Source organism: Selaginella moellendorffii, unplaced genomic scaffold (assembly GCF_000143415.4).
Source record: "Selaginella moellendorffii unplaced genomic scaffold, v1.0 SELMOscaffold_15, whole genome shotgun sequence".
Lineage (NCBI taxonomy): Eukaryota > Viridiplantae > Streptophyta > Lycopodiopsida > Selaginellales > Selaginellaceae > Selaginella > Selaginella moellendorffii.
In genome coordinates, this window is record NW_003314276.1 from 2,218,483 (window position 1) to 2,242,024 (window position 23,542).

Here is a 23,542-nt window from a genome sequence, read left to right on the forward strand (position 1 = left end):
GAGACAATGAATCCAAGATGCTTGGCACTAAGCAGTTGTTTAAGGAATTCTAGCCAGGGGGTGATGAATCGAGGCAATGTTTAAATCATGAAAAAGTAGTTAGTGAGTCAATTTCATATTTATACCTTTTATTTTCCAATATTATGATTTTAACGAAATAGACATAGACATTGGGCATTATAGTAGAGCATTTAAGACTGTTATTACGTTTTAGCACCCAGGATTGAGACTCCAAAGATTATAATGCTATATAACAATATCCTGCCTGAAAAGATCTAAAACCATCTTGGTAGAGATCTTTTTCTTGGTAGAGATCAACAAAAATGCGTGCTTGTTCTTGGATTTATAGAAAAGCTCTTGCACTGCGGACCTAGCTACAAAGCGATTGGATCGATATGAGTGGAAGGAGTGATGGAGGACAGAATTACAAGGGAGTGGCGCTACTGCGCTCTGGCGGAGCTCCGCGGAGGAGAGCGCGCGCGCCCACTGCCACACTGCGCCACTGCCGCTGCTGCTACCAACAAAAGGGTTTTTCGGTACTCTGCCACTGGCGCCAGAAAAGCGCTGGAAGACGATCAATCGCAATTCACAAGACAAGCTCCTCTTCGCATCTTTTCCCCCTTGACTCGAAAAATTTTGAATTTTGGCGGTGTCAGCTTTTCAATTCTGGGGAATATTCGTTAGGGCATGCTTGCGTGGCCTTCCCGCCCCGTCGGCCGCCACGTGGCGTCGTGTGGATAAGATCCTTGTTGTTCTTGGTGGCTATGGCGGCCGTGGCCGCGGCGTTAGGGCCGCTCCCGCCGCGCCATCACCAGATTCCCCGCGGAATCGGCTCCACCAATCCGGGAAATGCGACTCCACTGCCGCCGCCGCCGCCGCCGCATTCCCAGTCGCTCCTCTCGCAGCTCCAGCAGCACGATCGCGGCGAGCAGCAGCAGCATTTGGAGAATGAATCGCGGAAAGGCGATCGCGAGCTGGAGAAGAGCTTCCTGGAGGCGCTGTCGGGGCATCGGTCGAGGAGCGCGCAAGAGACGCAAGAAACCCTAACCAGGTTAGTGGTGTGCTCGCCGAGTTCTTCCTCCTCCTCGCGAAGGTCTCGCCGCCTGTCCGTGACATCCGTGGGACGAGTCCTCCTCAATCTCAAGGATGCCGATGCCGCGCTCATCTTCTTCTACTGGGCCTCGAATCACATCCATCCCGCGACCTTCTGCTACAATTGCTTGCTCGAGGCGCTGGTGAAATCGGGCAGGCATCGCCAGGCCTATCGGATCTTCACGGAGGAGATGCTCCCAATCTGCCAGCCCGATGTCTACACCTACGCGGCGCTCCTCCGGGGATTCTGCCGTGGCGGAGAGATCGATCAAGCCCAGCGATGCTTCGACGAGATGCGATCCAAGAACCTGGTGCCCAACGTGTTCCTGTGTAGCATCTTGATCGACGGGCTGTGCAAGGCCAAGCGATCGATCGACGCGCTGCGTTGCTTCCGCGCGATGCAAGGCGCCGGGATCGTGGCGGACACGGTGATCTACACCGCGCTCCTCTCGGGGCTGTGGAAGGAGAAGCGGCTGGATCAAGCGCTGGCCATCCTACACGAGATGCGGGACCATGGATGCGAGCCGAACGTGGTGACTTACAACTCGCTCATCGATGGGCTGTGCAAGAACAACGAGCCCGATCGCGCGCAGGAGCTCTTCGAGCATATGAAGAGCGTGGAGTGCTCGCCATCGATGGTGACTTACAACACGCTGCTAGATGGGCTCTTCCGGACTGGCAAGCTCGAGCGCGCCATGGCCCTCTTCCAGGAGATGCTGGATCGCCGCTCCCACGACGTGATCTCCTTCAACATCCTCGTCACTGGGCTGTGCCGCGCCGGGAAGATCGAGACCGCGCTGGAGTTCTTCCGCAAGATGGACGATCGCTGCTCGCCAAACGTGATCACTTACAGCGTGCTCATCGATGGGCTGTGCAAGGCCAACCGGGTGAGCCAGGCGGTGGAGCTCCTGGAATCTATGAAAGCTCGCGGCTGCTCGCCGGACGTGATCACCTACACGATCCTGGTGGATGGGCTTTGCAAGGAGAGCAAGGTGGCGGCGGCCTGGGAAGTTCTTCGCGAGATGCTCGACGCTGGATGCGTCCCCAACCTGGTGACTTACAACTCGCTGCTGCATGGGCTGTGCCGCGCGAGGCGAGTGAGCGACGCGCTGGCGCTCATGCGCGACATGACGTGTCGCGGCTGTACGCCCAACGTCGTGACGTACGGTACGCTCATCGACGGGCTGTGCAAGGTGGGGCGAGTCAAGGACGCGTGCGCGATGCTGGCCGACATGATCGACAAGGGCGGTACGCCGGACCTCATGATCTACAACATGCTCATCAACGGGCTGTGCAAGGCGGACCAGGTGGACGAGAGCATCGCCCTGCTGCGCCGCGCGGTATCCGGCGGTATCAAGCCCGACGTGGTCACGTACAGCAGCGTCATCTACGGGCTGTGCCGCTCCAACCGGCTGGACGAGGCGTGCCGCCTGCTGCTCTACGTCAAGTCGCGCGGCTGCCCGCCCGACGTGATCCTCTACAGCACGCTCATCGACGGGCTTTGCAAGGCCGGCAAGGTGGATGAGGCGTTTGATCTCTACGAGGTGATGACCGGCGATGGCTGTGACGCCGACGTCGTGACGTACAGCACGCTCATCGACGGGCTGTGCAAGGCCGGGAGAGTGGACGAGGCGCATTTGCTGCTGGCCAGGATGGTCCGGATGGGGACGCCGCCATCGACCATGACTTACAACTCGCTCATCAAGGGGCTGTGCGATCTCAATCACTTGGACGAGGCGATCGAGCTGGTGGAGGAGATGGAGCGGAGTAACTGCGCTCCCAGTGCCGTGACTTACAACATCCTGATCCACGGGATGTGTAGGATGGAGAGGGTGGACTCGGCGGTGGTGCTGCTGGAGCAGGCCAAGGCGAGGTGTGTTGCCGCCGGCGGTACCGCGCTGGATACCATTGCGTACAGCTCGCTTATTGATGGGCTGTGCAAGGCGGGCAGGGTGGCCGAGGCGCTGGACTACTTCCAGGAGATGATTGACAATGGTGTCATTCCAGATCATATAACTTATAGCATCTTGCTAGAGGGGCTCAAGAAGAGCAAGGATTTGCACGAGCTGCGGCACCTAGTGCTAGATCAAATGGTCCAACTTGGGTACCGTTAGATTCTAACTCTCCAAACATTTAAAACCTTTTCATTATTATAGAATTTGAATAAAACAATTCCTAACAAAAACAATATTATATTGGAATATATTTAAAATATGTTTGGATATTTTAAGATATCCAGTTGTTCTTCATTAAGATTAATTTTATATTTATGATTTATAAATATATTTATAATTTATATACTTTCCCATACACTTCCTAATATATTCTAGTTTATTTTATTATGTAATGGTTGATATGTAATAAGTAATCTTGTGTTTATAATTATACATATATTTATAATTATAAACTTCCATTTCATCAATTGGATTAATAAATAAAAATAACACTACTATTAAGCAAATCAAGTGGACACAACAAATTAAATATATTTTAATTAATTAATTAATTTTTTAAATATCTAGATTAAATTAATTATTTATGTATTAAATACTTTGTTTGCTTCACAAAGTTTAAATAATTCTATGGTGCAATCGTTCTAAATGAGGTCATAAAGTTTGATGCATTTTGTTATGATACTTTTTGCAATGTATTATTACAAAAAAAGTTAACCATATTCAATAAAAAAGTTAATTACATTCAAAAGAGTATTGTTTTGCTTTAAGTTTAATATAAGCCTTGATATAATTACATGCGTTAAGTAAATGCGCAAAATACATCTCACGTCTAATAATTGTTTGAGGTATAATAAAATTAGTTTATATAATATACAATTATCATAGATTAACTTTGTGAATTAAAAAAGACTTTGTTATTATTAAATTCATATATTTTGTGTTAATTTAGAAAATCGTAAGTAGTAAGAAATTTAATTATTAATAACTAATTTTTATTTATAAAACTTCTTTAATTTAAGTATGCAACATGATTATATGTATTACTTTCTCGCCAAACTTTTAAATTAAAGTAAACAAAAATTAATTAAGCATTTAAAGAAATTGTATTGCATTTAATATGTGACTTAAGGCTATCTTTTCTATAGCAACCAATTCAATATATAGTTTTCTATAAAAAATAATTTATATTAATTAATTTAAAATTTTATTAAATTATATTAAATTGATAGATTTTGTGTTCACAAAATAATGTATGTAAGCTATGAAACTTAGTAACCAATTGAGGTTTTTAAATTTTATAATCTAAATAATTATATTTTATATTTAGAACTACAATAATTTAATTATTTAAGCATTTAACATGATTATATGTTTTACTATTCCACCAAACTTCTTCACTATGTATTATATAAGATACTAAATTACAATCATTTTGTAACCTAAGATATGTAAATAAATAACAATTAGGAATGTTAGAACAATATTTATTAATAGACCATATTACTATATTTTCTTCTGTATATAATACAAGATTACCATCATTTTGAAGTTTAAGAAAACATAAACCATAATAAGGTTTTGCAGTTTTTGTTTCCCATATAAAATTCTTTCCAGAGTAAAGTGAAACTTTACAATTTGACTCTACTAATAATATGTTTTTTCCATTTGGAGATATCATAAATTGGCCTTTAAAAATTATATTATTTATAAATCCTGCATTTAATTTATCATCACATCTATTTCCAATTAAGAGTGGATTGTAATATGATAAAATTGAATTTAGCAAATTCTTAAAAAAGAAAAAGGAGTATTGAATACGATAGTTATGAGTGTTGATACTACAAGAATTTGAACGTGTGTTATCAATAACATGTCTATATCTTCGTAGTAAATTATTTAAACTACGATAAATTGAGATTCCAGTAACTATATCCCTGTTTCTTTGCTCACAGAATTCATTAGCATTTGGTATTCGCTTAATTTGGGTAAGAGCAACACCTCTTGTAGCATCATAAGATAATGACTGTTCATAATCATTTGGATAATCTCCATTTCTATTTATTTCATTTAAAAGAAAAGTTAGCTGATTAATAACTATTTGCATTTCTTCTTCATTTAAAGTGTCATTTCTACCCCAATGGATATATGCACTTGGAATACAATCTACATAAGAAATAATTATATCAAAACTTAATAATAAAATACTGATTACCATTTTGAGTTATAGATCATGGATATAAAGTATGGTCTAAATTAGCATATAATTTATATACTTATCCATATTGACAAAGATTAAATAGAAATAGTTAATATAATTTTTTTTATTATGAAAAGCATATGGCCTACCTAGATAATATTATCTCATATTCATACTCTTGTTAAAAATATAAGTAAATATAAATCATCTATATAGATAAAAACAAAGGGCCTGGACCCCACAGCCATCTGATCTTGGCTCGAAAGCCATGGTTCTTAGGAAGTGGAGGCCACCCCAGGCCCAAGCCAAGGTTAATAGCCATGGTTTTTTGGGAATATCGACTTAATGTTGTGGTGGCCAATGGATGGCATGCATATGTGGCCAGGAAGGGAAGAAGGCATGGTGACAGCTATTACACCATGGACTTCTAGGGTTCCATGGCTGCTGTGTGTGAGCAGCACCACAAGCGAGGGAGTGTGCCAGCAATGAAGAGCTGCTTTGTTCAAGTTGACTGGTCCCATAGTAGTGGATAATGAGTGCCATGGCTATCCAACAGCGAGTGCTGTGGGAAATCGATTGATCCACTTTGCTACTGGCACTCAGTTCTCTGGTGAATGTTTACCATTTAAATTTGTGGGCACAGATTTGGGAGATTGGGTGCTGGGAAAAGAATTGTTGGGGCACAAGCCATGGACAGTATATGACAAAAAATGTTGCATGTTGTGGGTCTATGGCCCTCTTGCATCACTCATGGCTCCTAAAATACTCCTCATGTGAAGGATTGTGTGGGCATGAGAACAAGAGCGCTTGGTGAATTTACTCCCATGCACTTAACGGAGAAAGCAAAAACAAAGGAAGAAAATCACAATTACTCCCATGCATTTAACGGAATGGTTTTGGCATCTGAGCAACATCTCATAATCACCACCAGACTTGGCAGCCATGCCCTACAGAAGAATATTGTTTCCTACTATAATTAAAATTTGTTTTGACTTAAGCTTGCCTCAATCACTTAATATAACTAAGATGCCATTTAGCCTATTATACATTTTTCTTCTTTATGTATATATTATAGAGTTTCACCTCACCAATTGATAAGGTAATTCTTTGTCTATATTGACGTATTGATCTGGCAATTACAGAAATTCCATATGGATTACTGCTCTCTAGACATGAGATTTTACATTTCAAACATGAGGTTGACACTCAAGGTCTAGGTTAGCTTAGTCTTAATACAAAAAAATTAAACATCTTTATAGATCTTTTGACTAGCTATAAACATAATTTATTAGTACTATGGAATATCAAGTTTTGTGAATGCATAGAATATAGAAATTGAAATATAGAAATGTGCATATCAATTAACCCAAAAACTTTAGCTTATATACAGAAACGAGTGGTCCAGATTAAAACCAATCTGATAGCTATCAAAATCCCACTATGCTAATATTAGTATACAACACTATAGCTGTATATTTGGACTTCACATCATCCCCTCCTCTTAGAATGATGGTAAACAATCAAGGTTGTCTTGTGGATGGACTGAGATCTAAAGGATCATTAAGAGGAGGCATCGATGGATTTATAGATGCTATTAGTTGTTTTTTATCTCTTTGTATGAAGTGTTTCAACCACTGCACATACACAATTTTTGGGGGATTAGCTTGTTAGATGTCATGTTGAACTTTATAAAATTGCATTCCAACTTATTGCAACACCCAATATGAACCCTTTCACTAAGCAAAAAGCCTTTTAGACAAACCACATATTGTAAGATTGGGAAAATAGACTAATATCAAATCATTCACTTTATACTCCATATGTAAACAATAATAAGAGTTGTAACTCTATTGTTGTCCCATTTGTATACGGCCTAGGTGTTTAATAGACTTTGCTCAGACAAGTGGAAGAATACTCATCAAATACTAATCCCAAGACCTAACATTAGCAGCTCATGGCAATCATGAAGGTAAACTCAACTCCAGTGGTAGTATTAAATAATGACTATAAAGGAGTTTATATGGTGAAACATTAATAGAATTTTGTACCACTGTTATATATGCATACTGAAGAGACTAGCAAATAACCATCCCAATCAGAATGTCAAAAGTTCATGTACTTCATGATCATACTTTTGAAAGTCTGAACAAGCTATTCTACCAAACCATCTGATTCTGAATGATAAGCACTCATGAAAGTGTGGTGTATATCTAATCGAGATGTCAAAATGTGAAATGCCTCAGCCATAAATATGGGATTATTATCTAAAAGAATTTGCTCCAGATAAGAATATTAGAACACCACTTGATTGAGGAGGAAGTGTCTAATAGCAGTTATAAATGTAGTAGCAAGAGCACCAATTTCCACCCAGTGAGTTAAGTAGTCAGAAGCAATAATGACATACATACATATATATATACATATACACACACACACACACACACACACACAGATATATATATATATATATATATATATATATATATATATGTATGTATGTATGTATGTATAGTGAGGTCTAATCATACAACTATAATGCTATATGCTAATATTAACATAGTGGTATTTTAATAGTTGTTAGATTGGTTTCAATATAAACTACTCGCTACTGTATATAAACTTAGATTTTTGGGATAATTAATATATACATTCTATATTCCATTTCAATATTCCATACACTCATATTGGTGGAGGTGAAGAGTAATTTTGATTGTTCCTAGGGAGTGCTTGGATTTAGGATTTTGGTATCTAGATCTCACTTTCCTTATAGCTTTTAGAATTTTAGTTTTTTGGCTTTTTTCCTTTTCATTCATCTTTATAGCAGAGTAGTAGCCTCCCCATCCTTTAACTCTAGAGTAGTAGTTGGTGCAATTTTTTGATACTATACAATTGTAGTTGAACAATCAAATTTAGTTCATAATAGCATTCATAGCATGTGGTTTAGCTCCTCCTATTTTTATTGTTAATCCTTTCTTTCAACTGGAATTCTTCTATGGGAATCTTGGGGATGAAGTATACTTTTGTTTTGATCACTTTATAGTGATTGCTACCTATCATTCTTGGAATGATGTTTGGCATTTACATGAGTTTCCCATGTGTCTCCAAGAGATGATATTGTAGTGATACAATGGTTTGAGTGCAACCATTCATGTGGATTGGAGCATTTTTCCATATATCTTTAAGTGTGTATTTGAATATATTGATGATTGTGATAATGCTTTCCAACAATTGCATTATCTTTGTTTGCGTCACTCTCTGCAAAACTTCTGTGAGAACAAGAAAAAACACATAGCATTTCACCTTCATCTAAACGTGAGATCAAAGGCCTAAAATGGTTCGCCTTGGCCATCTAGATAACATTGGCATCAGTGCCGAACAAGTTTGCCAGCAACTGTCGAGCATCTTCCACTGCGCTTGAATTTTCACTTCTCAACATGGCCACTAGAGTCATCTGAGTTAATGATGCAATTTAGTATTTGCTTTCGAAGCCTCTTGTTTCGTGTAAAACCAAATATGTTAAAGCAGATCAAGTTTGTGTAATGCACATGAATTTGGAGCCGAACTCCAAACTTGTTGCGTTACAAAATAAAGGTCCAATACACTTTTAATCCCACAAGCACCAACTCCTCATATCTAGCACCTACATGCAAAACGGTGTCAAATGGTGTTTGGCATGATTTAAACATACTAGTGGCTTAACGCAAGGAGGAAGGTACCCCACCGACTAGAGCAACATGGAGCTTAGGCTTAAGCCTAAGTTAAATGCAGAACAAGGAACGATACAGCCTAGTGGGAGTCAAACTAATGTTTCAGATGGTCAGACATGCATTCTATAGCCCCTTCCCCCCCTTGAGGAACACACGCTTTTGGCTTTACCCCAAACCTCCCTTTAGTATCAAGAGTTAGTCTTTATGATAAGTGTGAAACATACTAAATATGGAATGACATTAGATTGCGAATCTAGAAGCATCATAGGATTTAGGACATTCTCTACATTTCATAGATATGCCTCTTGGGCGGATTTAAACATCTACCATAAATAGCATATGAATCTGGAATGGAACTAACATAAGGCATGATAGCAAGCATGCTTAATGGACACAATAAACTACTAGTAACAATATTTAGGGACTAGTCTCAATATTGTGGGGGTTCCCAACATTAATAAGTGCAAATTAATGAATGAGTTTCTCTAACCAGGTCAAGTATATTTTACTTATAGCATTTAAGAATTCCATTTAGGAATTAGCAGTTTCTCAACTAACTTGAGTGAAGACCATAAAGGGAACTAGCAATACTGACCTCTTGCCGTCATAGCAGTAAGGAGAGAGTGTCCAAAAGGACTAGCCAATAAACATCTTTTGATACTCAAAGTCATATTTGCGATAGTTGGGAATATTATGGCTAACACTTCATCAAGATTTTGTAGGATTTGTGCATACACTTGCTTTAGCCACTCTTGATGATACTCTTCGACTGGTATAATGTTATATGACATTGCCTCTTCCATTTTTTTGTTACACATCCTTTCTTGTGAAAGATGGTTCTGTTTTGATGGAGCTTGATATTGGTGCTACTTGTGTTCAAGGACAAAGGTGAGGATATGGTCATAGTTATAATATCCATAGCTAGGCATGTGATGAGGTTGGTCACACATATCAGTGTTGTTAACATTTTCTAGATTAACATCCTCCATTTCTTGAGTGGAGGCTTTGGCATTAATAATGTTCTGTTGGTGCTGATATAATGGACAGTTTTGATATAAGGATTCTTTTAGAAAGTGAGGAGTCATGTGAGTAGTGGAAAGTTCTTGCGCAAATAAGTCAATGACCCCTCTATCTTTTTTTTGAGAGTTCATTTGGCACCAGTTTATTCAGTGTTTACTTTTTAAATTTGTTTTTATAACAAGAGGTCTACTATTATTCTCTCTATATTGGTTGATATAAAATTAAGTTTATCTTTTATTGTTCGGCATGTTGCCACATATTGCTGTTTATAATTGCGTTGTGCGGTAGAATCAGTCTTCATTTTTTATGGCAATGGCTATACATATACATATGCACGGGATGAGACGAACCTAATTGTGTATGTGAGAGATCTCAAGCTTGAACTTCAAATGTTACTAATAGTGCCGATTTAAGTTTTTGACCTCATCCTTGATATAGATTAGTTGTAGTGCAATCATGTTAAATGGACTTTAAGGCTTCTCCCTCTTATTTTATACATCTTTATATTTTTTCCATTCTTTTCACTTCCATTCCCATTTATCCCTCTACTTCTACTTTTGCTTTTATCACTTTTATCTCCCCATTACTTCTTATTATGTTTCCATCTTACTCCTCTATTCCCTCTTTAGACCCCTTTGATAGTCTTTATATCACAACGGTAGACCAACTCAAGAAGGAGTATACTAATCTCTTCAATTTTAACCTATCGTTTGGGGCTAAAATTGCAACATATCATCTTATTTTAACTAAATATACTTGTCAAATTAAGGTTCTTATTCAGTTTTGGTCACCAAAGAATATTAAGATTTTACTCGCAAACATCAAAGAAATATTAGAGAATCTTGGATATATACCCTCTTCATATTGTTGATCTTTTGGATTATCTAGGGAGAAGTCGTTGGTTCACTAGATTAGATCTTGCTTCTAAGTATTCATAAGTGCTGATGGTTAATAAAGATGTTCCCAAGACTGCTTTTTATACACTATTTGATTTATACAAGTCTTAATGATGCGTTCAATTTGAATAATACTCCAATGACTTTTCAACAAATGATGGATGAAGTTTTTTGCAATATGTTGGAGGTGACTCAAAAGGGATGTGAAAGGAGCACATCTATAATGTCAATAAAATATTCAATTAAATATGGGAAGTTAGTTTAAAGTTGAAGGAATCTAAATGCATGTTTAGATCCAAGGACACGAGTTACCTTAGGTACTATATTTTTCTTAAAGGTTTGCAAGTTGATCATGATAAACTTGTGGCTATTCTAAAATTCCCTATTTCAAAGTGTATGAATGATGTGAAGTGTTTCTTAGGCAAGGTGTAGTATTGTAAACTCTTGAGTTTGGACTTCCCGGGAGGTCACCCAACCCAGTACTATTTAAACCCAAAGACGCTTAACTCCAAGTATCCCAAGACCCTTAACCGATTGGAAAAGGGGGTGCACTCTTGTTCATGGGCCCTTTCCCTCTATATTTGAACCCCTATGGATCATCTCTCGAGTCGTTCCTTTTGGTTGCTTACAATCCACCACGCTTCCCTGCAAGTTCACGCCCTCGTGAACGGAAGCTGAGAGCCGCAACTCTCCCGAGAGCCCCGCTCTCTTGACACCCTACCCCTCGGATCGAGCCCAGCGGGAGTAAACTGGACCAGCCAGATGTCAATTAATATGTGGTGTGATTCCCTAGCCAACCAACAGAGTCGGACCCGAGACCTCTCTGATACCAAATGTAAACTCCTGAGTTTGGACTTCCCGGGAGGTCACCCAACCCAGTACTATTCAAACCCAAAGACGCTTAACTCCAAGTATCCCAAGACCCTTAACCGATTGGAAAAGGGGGTGCACTCTTGTTCATAGGCCCTTTCCCTCTATATTTGAACCCCTATGGATCGTCTCTCGAGTCGTTCCCTTTGGTTGCTTACAAGTATCTCAATCATTTTATTGATCATTTTTCTAATCATATTGCACCATTGCGAGTGTTATTGAAATCATCAACATTATCTTTCATTTGGTCTATAGATTGTGAGCGGGCATTTATAAATCTCAAAAAGTTGTTAATGACTCCTTCAAATTTGGCATATCTTGATTACACTTAATCTTTCAATTTGCACGTGAATGCTTTTGATATCGGTCTTAGAGGTATGTTGATGCAAGAAAACCCGAATGTGCTTAGTTAGTGCCATCCCATTATATACATCAACCATACATTACAACTAATAAAGGTGAACTACTCCATAATAGAGGAGTATTTAGTAACAATTTAAGGTTTCAAGAAGCTTTATATATATTTGTATAGTTTTCAGACATTACTAGAAGGTGATAATATTGTGGTTACTTTTTTATTAAAGTGGAACTTAGTTGATTGTATTATAATTTCAAAGTTGTTTATCACTTAAGGAATTCTATAGCTGATACTGATGCCCTTTCTTAAACTCCTCTCCCTTTTTCACTCTTTTTTCCTATTCCTAATGAGTCTGTTGTTCTAGCATTAGTGGATTTTTAGACAAAGATGCCATACTATTGGTGGTTGTCATACATGATGTTTAGTGTCCATAAAGTGTGGAGCAAGATTTATTTTTTCTTGACGAGGTTTGTGAGGTTCAAAAGGTTAAGTCATGAATCTAAAGATTTTATGATAGGTTTGAGAATCTTGCGTCATTTGCTGATAACTTCCCATTTCAAGATTTATAATCTTAATATCACTTTGAGAATGATTTTCTTTATTTTGTTGATACTGATCTTGATGATCATTTATGGCTAATGGTGCCTTTGATATTTGTTTCACACTTTCTCTATGCTTATTATGACTCTTATATTTTAGATGGGCATATAGGATATCAGTATGTGATTTAGAAGTTGCACAAGTTTTTCTAAAAGAATGGTTGGAGTCAATTGGAATTTCTTGTCCATTTAAGTTGGTGGCATTTAATCTTATAGGGCCTTTTCCACAATCAGTTGTTAACAATAAGTACATCATTATTACCTCCGACTACTTGACTCATTGGGTGGAAATCAGTGCTCTTACTAGTGTATTAGTAATTGCTATTAGGTATATCCTCTTCAATTGAGTGGTGTTTCAACATTCCTGTTTGAAGTAGATTCTCTTGGATAATAGTCCCATATTTATAGCTGACACAATTCATGTTTTAATGTCTTGGCTAGGCATATGCCACACTTTATGAGTGCTTCCACAAATAGATGGTTTAGTGGATGGCTTATTTGGACCTTTAAAGGGATTATTGAGAAGTACATGAACTTTTAGCACTTGGATTGGGATAGTTATTTTCTGTCTTTTCAGTATGCATATGTTACAAGGTACAAAGTTTTGTTAATACTTCACTATATAAACTCCTATATGGTCATGATCCGATCTACCAATAGAATTGAGTTTACCTATCATAAGCTATTGATGCTAAGTCTTGGGATTAATATTTAAAGAGCATTTTACCACTTATTCGAGAGGAGATTACTGAACACTTGGGCCGCATATATATGGGACAAAAAAAGTGCTACAACTCCAATCATCATCCATCTATAAAGTACAAAATAGACAATTTAGTATTAGTCTATTTCCCAATCTTACAATAAGTGGTTTGTGTAAGGAGCTCCTTACTCAGTGGAAGAGACCATATTGGGTGTTGTAGCAAGTTGGATCACAAGTTTATGAGGTTTGGCATGATATTCAATAGGCCAATCCTTCAAAAATTATGTATATACAGCAATTTAAACACTTCATGTAAAGGGATTAAGAACAATTGACACCACCTACAAATCCACCAATGCTTCTTCCTCTTAATGTTCCTCTAAATTCCAGCCTATTCACAAGAGAACGATGACAGTTTTCCATCATTCCGAGAGGAGAGGATGATATGAAGTTTAAGTGTACGGCTATAATGCTATATACTAATATTAATGTAGTGGGATTTTGATAATTGTTGAAATAGTTTCAATCGAGACCACTCGCTCCTATATATAAGCTAAGGTTTTTAGGCTCATTAAAATATATATTTCTAAATTAAATTTCTATATTCCATACACTCACTATACACACACACATACACACACACACACACACACACACACACATATATATATATACACACATACATATACATATACATATATACATATATATGACGTATGTATGTCATATGTATGTATGTATGTATGTATGTATGTATGTATATATGTATATATATATACATATATATACCCCCCACCCCGCTTGAGGAACACATGCTTTGGGCTTTCACCCCAAGCCACCTTTAGTACCGGGAGTTAGTCTTTGGGACAAGCTTGAAGGAATAACTTTAGGTTGCGAATTTGGACACGGAATGAACACCATTGTGTTCAGGCCAACCTCTACATTCCGTAAACATGCTAAATGAGCGAATCTAGACACTTTCTATAAATAGCATTTGGGACCGAAATGAGATTAACACAAAGGGTGTGATAGCGAGGGTGTTTGGTAGACACGGTAAGCTATCATCCGGCAATATTGAGGGACTAGTCTCAATATGCGAGGGTTCTTGCCAAGCCAGTGCAAGACAGAGCAAAAGAGAACTAAAAAGCCGGGCCAAGTATGCTTGGCCAAATAAACACTTAGGAATTATGTCCTTATGCTCATCCGGCCAAGTACAAATGCCAAGTTCAGTTTACTAACACTTGGACAAGAGGGACCAATAAAGGGAACTAGCAGTACCGACCTCCTGCTGTCATGGTAGTAAGGAAAGAGTGTCCGTAAGGACTAGCTGACAAGTATCTTTCGATACCCAAAGTCACATTTGTGACACTCTCCCCCCCTTAGGGAAGATCGATGTCCTCATCGATGTATACCCGAGTTTAGCAAACCGTCAAGGAAACAACTCCGAAAGTTAACGAAAAGCAAACTATGTGGGAAACACACCGACTTAAATGAGTTATGGAATGACTTCTCCTCTATGTCCAAAGACGTTAAGACTCAGACACACTCCGGCCGTTGCCGACAAGAAAGTGACTAATAGAGTTAGCCACCCTTGCTGCTCCGAGTACCACTTGACTTACAAAGGAATGATACATCCCTGCCCACAGGGACATAAGGAGAAGGCCAACTTCCCCTGAGCAAGAAATCAACCCTGTCGGGAAGATTTAGACAACTATTATAAATTGGCAGATTAAGTTGTTTACACGACCACACCCCTTTTCAAAAATGAGTCATCAAGAGAGAGGCGAGGACTTGTGATCAGTCTATAATAGTTATCCCCATGATTATGGATTGGACCCATGCACCGAAGTGCCGAAGTCAGCCTGCCAAAACTAACCCAAGTACTAACGAACGAGAGAAACGACACTTTGATTTAGAGAAATATATTACTTTATTAATTTGCAAGATTTTTACAAGAGTTACAAAAACTAATCTTTATTACTATTCTCATACTCCTTGACAAGCTCACGAGTATGGGTAAGATTACTAAGAGGTTCCCAAGTTGATTCATAAGTTGGGTAACCTTTCCACTTAACTAGATATTCCTGACATTTGGCACATTTAAGCCAGTGTGAATCCAAAATAGCCTCGACTTCATATTCAGGTTTACCATCCACAATGTCTGGCGGTGGACAAATCTCCTGTTGACGTGCAACATCCATAGCGTAAGGAGCCAATAAATTGGCATGAAATACATTATGAACATTGGACATCTTTGCAGGCAGATCCAACTGATAGGATACATCACCAAGATGTTTTAACACCCAATAGGGTCCAATATATCTCGGCAAGAGCTTCCGAGACAAAGAACCCTTAACGTTCAAGTTTCGGGAAGATAACCACACCTTATCTCCCACTTGATAGGATACATCCCGATGATGTTGATCCTTAACACGTCGATACCTATCCTGAGCTTTGCTCATCGCCTCAATAGCTCTAGACCAACCTTAGCGTGGCTGCTCTGCATAAGTTTCAACAGCTGGGACCAACACTTTGGACATTAGTTTCGGTACAACAATTTGTTGAGGAACCCTGTGAGCATTTCCTTGCAGCATCTCCCATGGAGAACAGCCAATAGTGCTGTGAAATGTGTTGTTATAACAAATTTCTGTTGTGTCCAAATGCTCAACCCAGTCGCGTTGGTCCATTGCGACATAGTACTGTAGATAATCCTCAACTTGAGCATTCACGCGTTCGGTCTGCCCATCAATCTGAGGATGATAAGCCGTACTAAACTTCAACTTGGTACCGAACAGCTGGAACAGTGTGCCCCAAAACTTCCCCGTAAAACTTCCCCGCTACATCACCTTCCATACTAGACCAGAAAAATCCCTTTTTTAATGAAGCCAGAGTCTTTCGCTTCCCACCATGTCCCACTGCCGGAACATCATGATGTTCCCGTAGAAAAAATTGCTGCAGATCCTTAGAGGGAAGATACAATCTTTCTTGCTTATAGAATATAAGCCCATCCCGAACTGAGAAGTGAAGCTTCGCATTAGTGTGACTAGCAACTTTCGCTGCTTTGCTACCAGGGCTCTACTTCAACAACCCCGCACGGCATATGGAGGCTCTACTTTGCCAATGGATCACTTCCATATGAAGCTCAAACGTCTTCTAACCAGTCCGAACTAATTGCCGATATTGCCCAGAATTGAGCTTGATGACTCAACGCATCCGGAACAATATTGTCTTTACTAGGTTTATATATGATTTCAATATCATATCTAGCAAGCTTCTCTTGCCAACAAGCCTGCTTTGGCATAAGCTTAGGCTACGTAGCAAAGTAGTTTAGTGTGTTACTATCTATATAAACCTTGGTGTGTCCACCCAAGTAGTGTCTCCAGTGTTCCAGGGCTGATACTATAGCAAACATCTCTTTCTCATGCATTGGCCATCTTCGTTGGGTTTCATCCAATTTCTTGGAATAGAACGCAACGGGACAACCATGTCGCCTTAGCATAACACCAACCCCTTTGTCACAATCTTGCTGTAACATGGCACCAATAGCATAACCAGATGCATCATAATGCACTTCGAAGGGTTTATCAAGATCTGGGATCTTGAGAACAGGAACTATAGTTAGGATCTTCTTCAATCATACAAAAGCACGTTGGCAAGCTAGTGTCCAATGAAATGAAATACTACTCTTCGTCAACTCAGTCAACGGAAGAGCAATTCTTGCAAAATTGCAGACAAACTTGCGATAGTATCCCGCCAAACAGAAAAAGGATCGAACATCTGATACAGTCATCGGGACTTCCCAAGACTTCACCACTTTCACCTTCTTTGGGTCGACTTCAATCACGCCACCACCAACTATATGTCCAAGAAAGTTTACGCGCAATTGACCAAAAGCACAATTACTTTCCTTAGCATATAGTTTGTGTTCGTGCAACTTCTGAAACACCAGCTCCAAGTGTTTCAAATGATCCTCCAACGTTTTGCTAAAGATTAGAACATCATCGATATATAGGACAACAAATGTGTCCAAATAATCTTCAAATATTCCATCCATCATAGTGCTGAACATTGCCAGAGCATTGCATAACCCGAACAGCATAACAAAGAACTCATAAAATCCGTACTGAGTCTTAAAGGCTGTCTTCTCCACATCCTGATCTGCCACTCGTATCTAATGATACCCAGACTGCAAATCAAGTTGCGTAAAATACTTAGCCTTTAAGAGTTGGTTAAACAAGTCATCAATGCAAGGCAAAGGATAACTGTTCTTAACCGTGATCTTGTTAAGTGCCCGATAGTCAATACACATCCTCATGGTTCCATCTTTTTTCCATCCTCTGGAATACCTATATCCTTGCATTATGCCACTAGTATATTAAAATAGTGTCAAACTCTTTTTGGTTTTGTTTTGTATGTTGGTCTTGGTATTGAAATGCTAAATGCTTTAAGATTGTTCCTATGTCATTCCGTGCTCCTGTCCTTTTACTCTTTGGGTTGTACACTTAGGAGTCACTCTGTGCTTTAGTACCTTCGCTCTTTAACTCTATGCTTAGAAGTTTAGCTCTGTTCCTTCATTCAGTGCCATAAAGCTTTGAAACTTGGGTTTTACACCACTATCCTTGAACATGTGGCATGTGACATATGGTACATGAGGGTTTAAGTTCTGCTTTGTGGTTATTCTATGATAAATCATTATAGGATAAAGGGTGAAAGTCACATATATTACAGTTGATTAATATCACCATTGACAAACAACTTTTATTGAGCCAAAAATAACTAAAACCACTAAATCTATTAATCTTTCCAATGTATATAGTAATTATTCCATGTGAGACAATTATATTGTTATTTCATAATAGCTTCCTTCATCAATTGTCAGAAAAGGGTAATTTCTTGATTTGGAAGACTTTGGAAAGAAGCTTCGGAAACGAATGCCAAATTGCATCACCGACTCAAATAGCTCTTAACGAAAATAATGCAATTGCTGAAAGGCATTATCACAATTGTCAACATGTCCGAATGCGCGTTTGAAAATATTCAGGAGAACACTCCAATCCCCACAAGTGGCTGCACTCAAACCATTGTACCACTGCATCGCATCCTTTGGAAACACATAGGAAACTCATGCAAACGTCAAACATCATCCCAAGAATGATATGTGGCAATTACTGTGAAATGATCAAACTAATGATACACATCATTCTTAGGATTCCATGAAAGAACTCCAACTGAACGTGAGGATTGGCACCAAGAACAGAAGGAGTTGTACCACATGCCGTGAATGCCACCATCAACTGAGTTTGGTTGTTCAATTACAATCACATGGCATCAAGCAATTGCACCAACTGCTACTCCAAAGTCAGAGGAGGAAACTATTGCTCTACCATAAAAATGAATGAAAAGGAAAGAACAAAAGAAGGGAAATGAGAAAGAACTAGAAAGAAAGGGAGATCTAGACAATGGAAAAATTAGATTTAAACAAGAATCTTGAGAGGGAAGAACAAAAGAAAAAGAATGGAAAACACTAAATCAAGACAATGCAAAAATTAGATCTAAACCAAAATCCCAAATCCAAACACTCTTTAGGGATAAGGAAAAGTGCCCCTCACCTCCACTAATGTGAGTGTTTCGAATATAAAAAGGGAATATAGAAAATGTTTAACACAAAAACCCTAGCTTATATACAAGAGCGAGTGGTCCGAATTAAAACTAATCCGACAGTTACCAAAATCCCATTATATTAATATTAATATACAGCATTGTAGCCGTACACTTGGCCCTCACAAAGTTATATTTTTTGACATTTTTAAATCTTAAAAGGAACTTCTCCTAATTTGAGACTAATTGTTTGCATGCTACAGATTTTAGTAACAAAAGACAATGAAAAAGTCAAGAAGCCACACAAGCTTGTAAAAATTTGAGAGGACAGAATGGAAATCATGGTTTAGTCTTATGACCATTGTTGGTGGAAGATTTTCTACAGAGGAGCAATGAAAAGTAGAGCAGGATTCGGTAAGCAAGAGCCATGGCAGCCAGAATCCACAAATCCATCCATTTCCCAGAGCTCGAGTCCCAGCTTGCATACCTCTGCCGCAGAAAATCTCTTCTACTCGAGTATTCGTTCTCCAAAATTCCCTGGAGAGAGAAAAAAGAGATGAATGAGACCACTCAAGGCTTTCAGTGGTCGTGCAAATACCTCGACAGCGTACGTGTGGAATGCAGCATACGAGGCAGGATACTTCCACACAGTCTTTGGAACTTGATCGAGTTCTCGAAAGTGTCCGCCAGAGAGCATCATCAAAACCTGCAACAAAAGAGAATATGTTCTTGGCTCTTTGATTGAAACTTCCAGACCTGGATGGTTGTGGCGACGAGGATGGCAGCAAAGACGTTGAGCGTGATGGAAGTGATGACGAGCAACAAGGCCTCGACGATCGCCAGGCACAGAAAGATGGTGACGACGAAGTAGACAAAGCGGCCGAATTGTGACTGGAAATCCATGAAGAAGTAGCACACGGACGAGCAAACAGCCGAGACGAGCAGCAAGTATGGAGACGATGACACGAAGTTTGCGAGGACGAACACTCCCGCGCTCGTGTGATCGTTCTTCCTCTCGCGCCGATAAACCTGAGGAACGATCGATCGATCATACAAAAGCTAGAAGAGAAAGCTACCTTGATGTCTTTAGCCAGTGCTGGAACGCCGGCGATGGCGAGAAGTGAGAAGAAAGAGACCATAGCAAAGATTGCCGAAGCTCGCACCTGGACAAGTCACGATTTTAGCGAGACGACCACAGATTTTCATGGAAGGATCGAACGAACTCACAGTTACAAGCTGTGGGGAGTCGCCAAGGCCGTAGAAGATGGTGGCTATGCAAACGGAGAGTGGCAAGTAGAGAAGAAATCTGAGCCAGAAGTACGTGAAACACCTTGACATGTTGAGGAACGATCGATAAGTCACTGCTGCCACTCTGGTCGTGAAGCTGGCTTGGCCTCGCGATTTAAGAAATGGTCCCTCCTACGTGAAGCCAAATGAGAAAAGAATGAATGGAGAAAGATCAAAGCTAAAAACCTTTTCGGAGAGCTGATGGACCAAAGCTTCGACAACGGCGGCTTCGTTCGATGCGTTGTAAGTGGTTTCTAGCGTTCTTGTGATTACTGACGCGTCCAATCTTCGCCATGGCGAGGCTCCTTGCTCATAGTCCTGTCAAGAAGACTTTTTAAGTAAGTTGGAAGAACTTTGAAGATTTCTTGCGAAGGAAAGTTTGATCCTTGTGGAAGAACACGAGAAAAAAACTTGCTTGCCTGGTTAAGCTTGGTGATGCGATTTACTTTCTCAAACTCGGCATTTAGAGCTCGAAGGAAATGGTCAGTGGGATTTTGCAAGGACGGGCAAGGAAATCCCGCACTGGCAAAAAGCTGCAAAGGCGATTGAACAGTCAAGACAGAGAACAAAGTTGTCACTGAGAATAAAACGGCAGTACCTCGAGACAAGCAGCAGTGTCTCCAAAAAAGATAGCCTTTCCTTTGGAGAGCAAGCAAATGGTGGTGAGGAGATGGAACACCTCGGTACAAGTCCGCTCGGTGGTGATCACTACGGTGCAACCATTGCTCGCAAGCTTCTTCAGAGAAGCAACCAGCAGGAACGCTGAAACACTGCTCCAAGGATCAAAAGAGTTTTAAGAAAGTTCATAGATACCTATCGAGATTGTCGATCGGTTCGTCGCAAAAGATGAGAGTCGGCCTTGTGAGAAGCTCCATGGCTATCGTCAGTCGCTTCCTCTCGCCGGGAGTGAGACCCTTGACGAGAAACGATCCTCCGACGGGTATGGAGCCATAGCCTTCGAGCTCCATGCTGGAGATTGCCGAGTCCACCACGGCCGTTTTCTCGGAGCACGGCGTACATTTTGGAAGCTGGAGAAGAGCCGCGTTGTAGAGCGTCTCGCGGACAGTCAGAGTTTCGATAAGTTGCTCGCCTTTGCTCACGTAGGCCTAAAAAGAACGATTTTTCCCATTGCAAGCTTATAGTCAAGTTTGATGATCTTGATCTAGAGAAGAAAACTTACGTAAGTTCCATACTTGAGATATCTAGGCCGACCGTTGAGCAGTACCTCACCATAGACTTTGGCATGGCTTGGGAATCGTCCTGAAAAATAAAAAAATATCGCAAAGTTAGCAGAAGTTTCACTTCAAAGAAGCAAACAAACGAACAAAGTTAAAAAAGAGTCACGAACGAAGAATCCTGGCAGAAAGAAGAGCCTAGCATCGCAGCTAGAAAAGAAGAATCCAAAGAGAGCGAGAAAGAACGAACGGAAGAAGTAGCTATTGCTGTGGCAGATTAAAGAAAGCTGATGGAAGAAGTAGCTATAGCTATGGCGGATAAAGAGAAGAGATCATACCCGCGAGAGCTTTTAAGAGATGGTTCTTGCCACAGCAGGAAGGACCCATGATCGCGGTGAGCGTCCCTGGCGTCGCGTACCCAGTCAAGCTCTGGATCACCTTGTTCTTGCCATCCAAGCTCACCGTCAAATCCCTCCACGCCAAGCTCGCCCATCTCTCCAGCTTGTTCCCATTTGCATCCAGCGGGCTCACTCGCGACGAGGATCCACTCCCGCCCGAGCTGCTAATCTCTCGCACAAACCCACCAGCGCCGCTGCCACCATTGCTCCCCCTCTCCACCACGAACGCCGCTGGCTCTGGCGGATTCATGATGGTGCTCGTGCTCATCACGATCTCTCGGCCCAGTGGGCTCGGCCCCGGGCTCCTTCGCTGCCGCCGGAGTGCTTGCCCGGCGCTCGAGCTCGAGCTGGCGCCGCCTTGTTCTTGCGAGCTTGGCGACGGTTGTGGTGGTGGTATCGCTGTTGGTTCTTCCATTCTTTCTTGCTCCAATGCTTGGGCTCTTTCGATCGATCCCGGGAGGGAGCCCAGCTGAAAGATCAGTGATCAGTGGAAGCGCCTCGAGAGAACGAAAGGCCGGGGAGAAAGACAGATTTGGTTTTTCTGGCTTGACCGACAAAGAAGAATGATCGATCGCTATGGACTTACTGGGTGTGATTGGTTTGTTCTTCGTCTTCGCTCTATGCCATGCCTGGAACACGATCAAGGCGAGCTCGCCATTGGTGGAGGAGGGGATTTGACTGTTCTAGAACAAGACAAAGTTTTTTCATGAGCAAGAAAGATCTTTCTCCTCTTTTCTCTTTCTCTCTCGCTCTCTCCACACACTCGCGCAAAAACCCACCTGGAAGAGATCTTCGGCCAATCAAGAGCTCACTCGCTTGCCATGTCTCGATCGATCATCCCATCGATTGCTGAGAGTTAAGAGAAAGCCAACAAGGAAAAGATAAAAACGAAAGTGTCTGTTGCGAAGGAAAAGACGATCTCTCTCTCTCTCGATCAAGAGCTTTAACATGTGTTTTGCAAGTGATATAAGAGGATCACGAACAGGGATTCTTCTTGTTCTTGGGAGATGTGACAAGTAGAGCAAGAAATTCTAGAAAAACTCTTAAGCATGGATGATAGATGGATGGGTCGCATTCAAGCAAGAAAAGGTGTAAAAAAAAGTGGTGCAGTAGTAGTAGCAGTACCTCAAGGTTGCTGCTGCGTTGCCATAGCGGGCCAGTTCCTTGTTCTTTTTTCTCCTTCTTGTGCCAGAGAGCTCCCCTGCCCAAGAACAGTATGATCAGGTACCAGTAAAGACTTTTGTTACAGGCGTGTCAAAATCACAACACGCTTTGTTTGTTCGCAGCGCGATCACCTTCTGGAATTTCTTCTCTTCTGGTTATCGAGGCAGTGGTGTTCTGGGGATTTCAGCTAGCGTCCAACAAGAAAGAAAGTGATCGAACACTTTCACTGATCGTTCAGCGCCTGATTAAGAGTGGGGTTTTGAGATCTTCTAGTCGACTCTCTTTTGGAATCCAGACTTCCGGAATCACTGGCGGTGATGATCATAAGAGCGGCAAGCCAGCATTCATTCAACCGGGAACATAATGATGGCTCCGTCCAGTTCGGACTTTACCGTTGTCACAGGAATATTCGTATGAATAAAAGTACTTCTATTTAGGGTACCCTTTATTTTTCTTTACTAAGATCTTATGGGAATGTACAGGACGATATACTGGCAAACGCAAGGTTTGCCAGCCATGACCC

General features: G+C 40.7%; 2 protein-coding genes across 3 annotated transcripts; one reads left to right on the plus strand and one right to left on the minus strand.

Moving 5' to 3' along the window:
- The first annotated feature begins 663 nt into the window (after positions 1-663).
- On the plus strand, positions 664-3,297 carry LOC9641327 (pentatricopeptide repeat-containing protein At1g09900). Its single transcript, XM_024675555.1, has one exon. It carries the CDS (start codon positions 765-767, stop codon positions 3,204-3,206), a length of 2,442 nt encoding a protein of 813 aa, XP_024531323.1. The 5' UTR covers positions 664-764; the 3' UTR covers positions 3,207-3,297.
- A 15,989-nt stretch (positions 3,298-19,286) lies between these two features.
- Positions 19,287-23,058, minus strand: LOC9633199 (ABC transporter G family member 3). Of its 2 annotated transcripts, XM_024675558.1 has the most exons (14): positions 22,981-23,058; positions 22,635-22,704; positions 22,442-22,533; positions 21,796-22,324; positions 21,463-21,542; positions 21,096-21,388; positions 20,881-21,052; positions 20,702-20,815; positions 20,469-20,600; positions 20,223-20,414; positions 20,072-20,158; positions 19,752-20,024; positions 19,594-19,701; positions 19,287-19,532 (listed from the first exon to the last, which is right to left on the minus strand). In XM_024675558.1, exons 4-14 carry the CDS (start codon positions 22,268-22,270, stop codon positions 19,335-19,337), a joined length of 2,124 nt encoding a protein of 707 aa, XP_024531326.1. In that variant the 5' UTR covers positions 22,271-22,324; positions 22,442-22,533; positions 22,635-22,704; positions 22,981-23,058; the 3' UTR covers positions 19,287-19,334. The 2 variants fall into 2 exon arrangements, with proteins under 2 accessions (XP_024531326.1, XP_024531327.1); XM_024675559.1 differs by lacking the exon at positions 22,981-23,058 and having other exon boundaries at positions 22,442-22,538; positions 22,635-22,798.
- Positions 23,059-23,542: the final 484 nt, after the last annotated feature.

Bases quoted from the DNA above. Each gene is read 5' to 3' on its own strand.
- LOC9641327 (XM_024675555.1), top strand. From the start codon at position 765: ATGGCGGCCGTGGCCGCGGCGTTAGGGCCGCTCCCGCCGCGCCATCAC.
- LOC9633199 (XM_024675558.1), bottom strand. From the start codon at position 22,270: ATGGAAGAACCAACAGCGATACCACCACCACAACCGTCGCCAAGCTCG. The intron at 20,159-20,222 runs GTGAGTTCGTTC...TGACTTGTCCAG, and splicing joins ACTCCCCACAGCTTGTAACT to GTGCGAGCTTCGGCAATCTT. The intron at 19,533-19,593 runs GTATTTGCACGA...TTCTCTCTCCAG, and splicing joins TCCACACGTACGCTGTCGAG to GGAATTTTGGAGAACGAATA.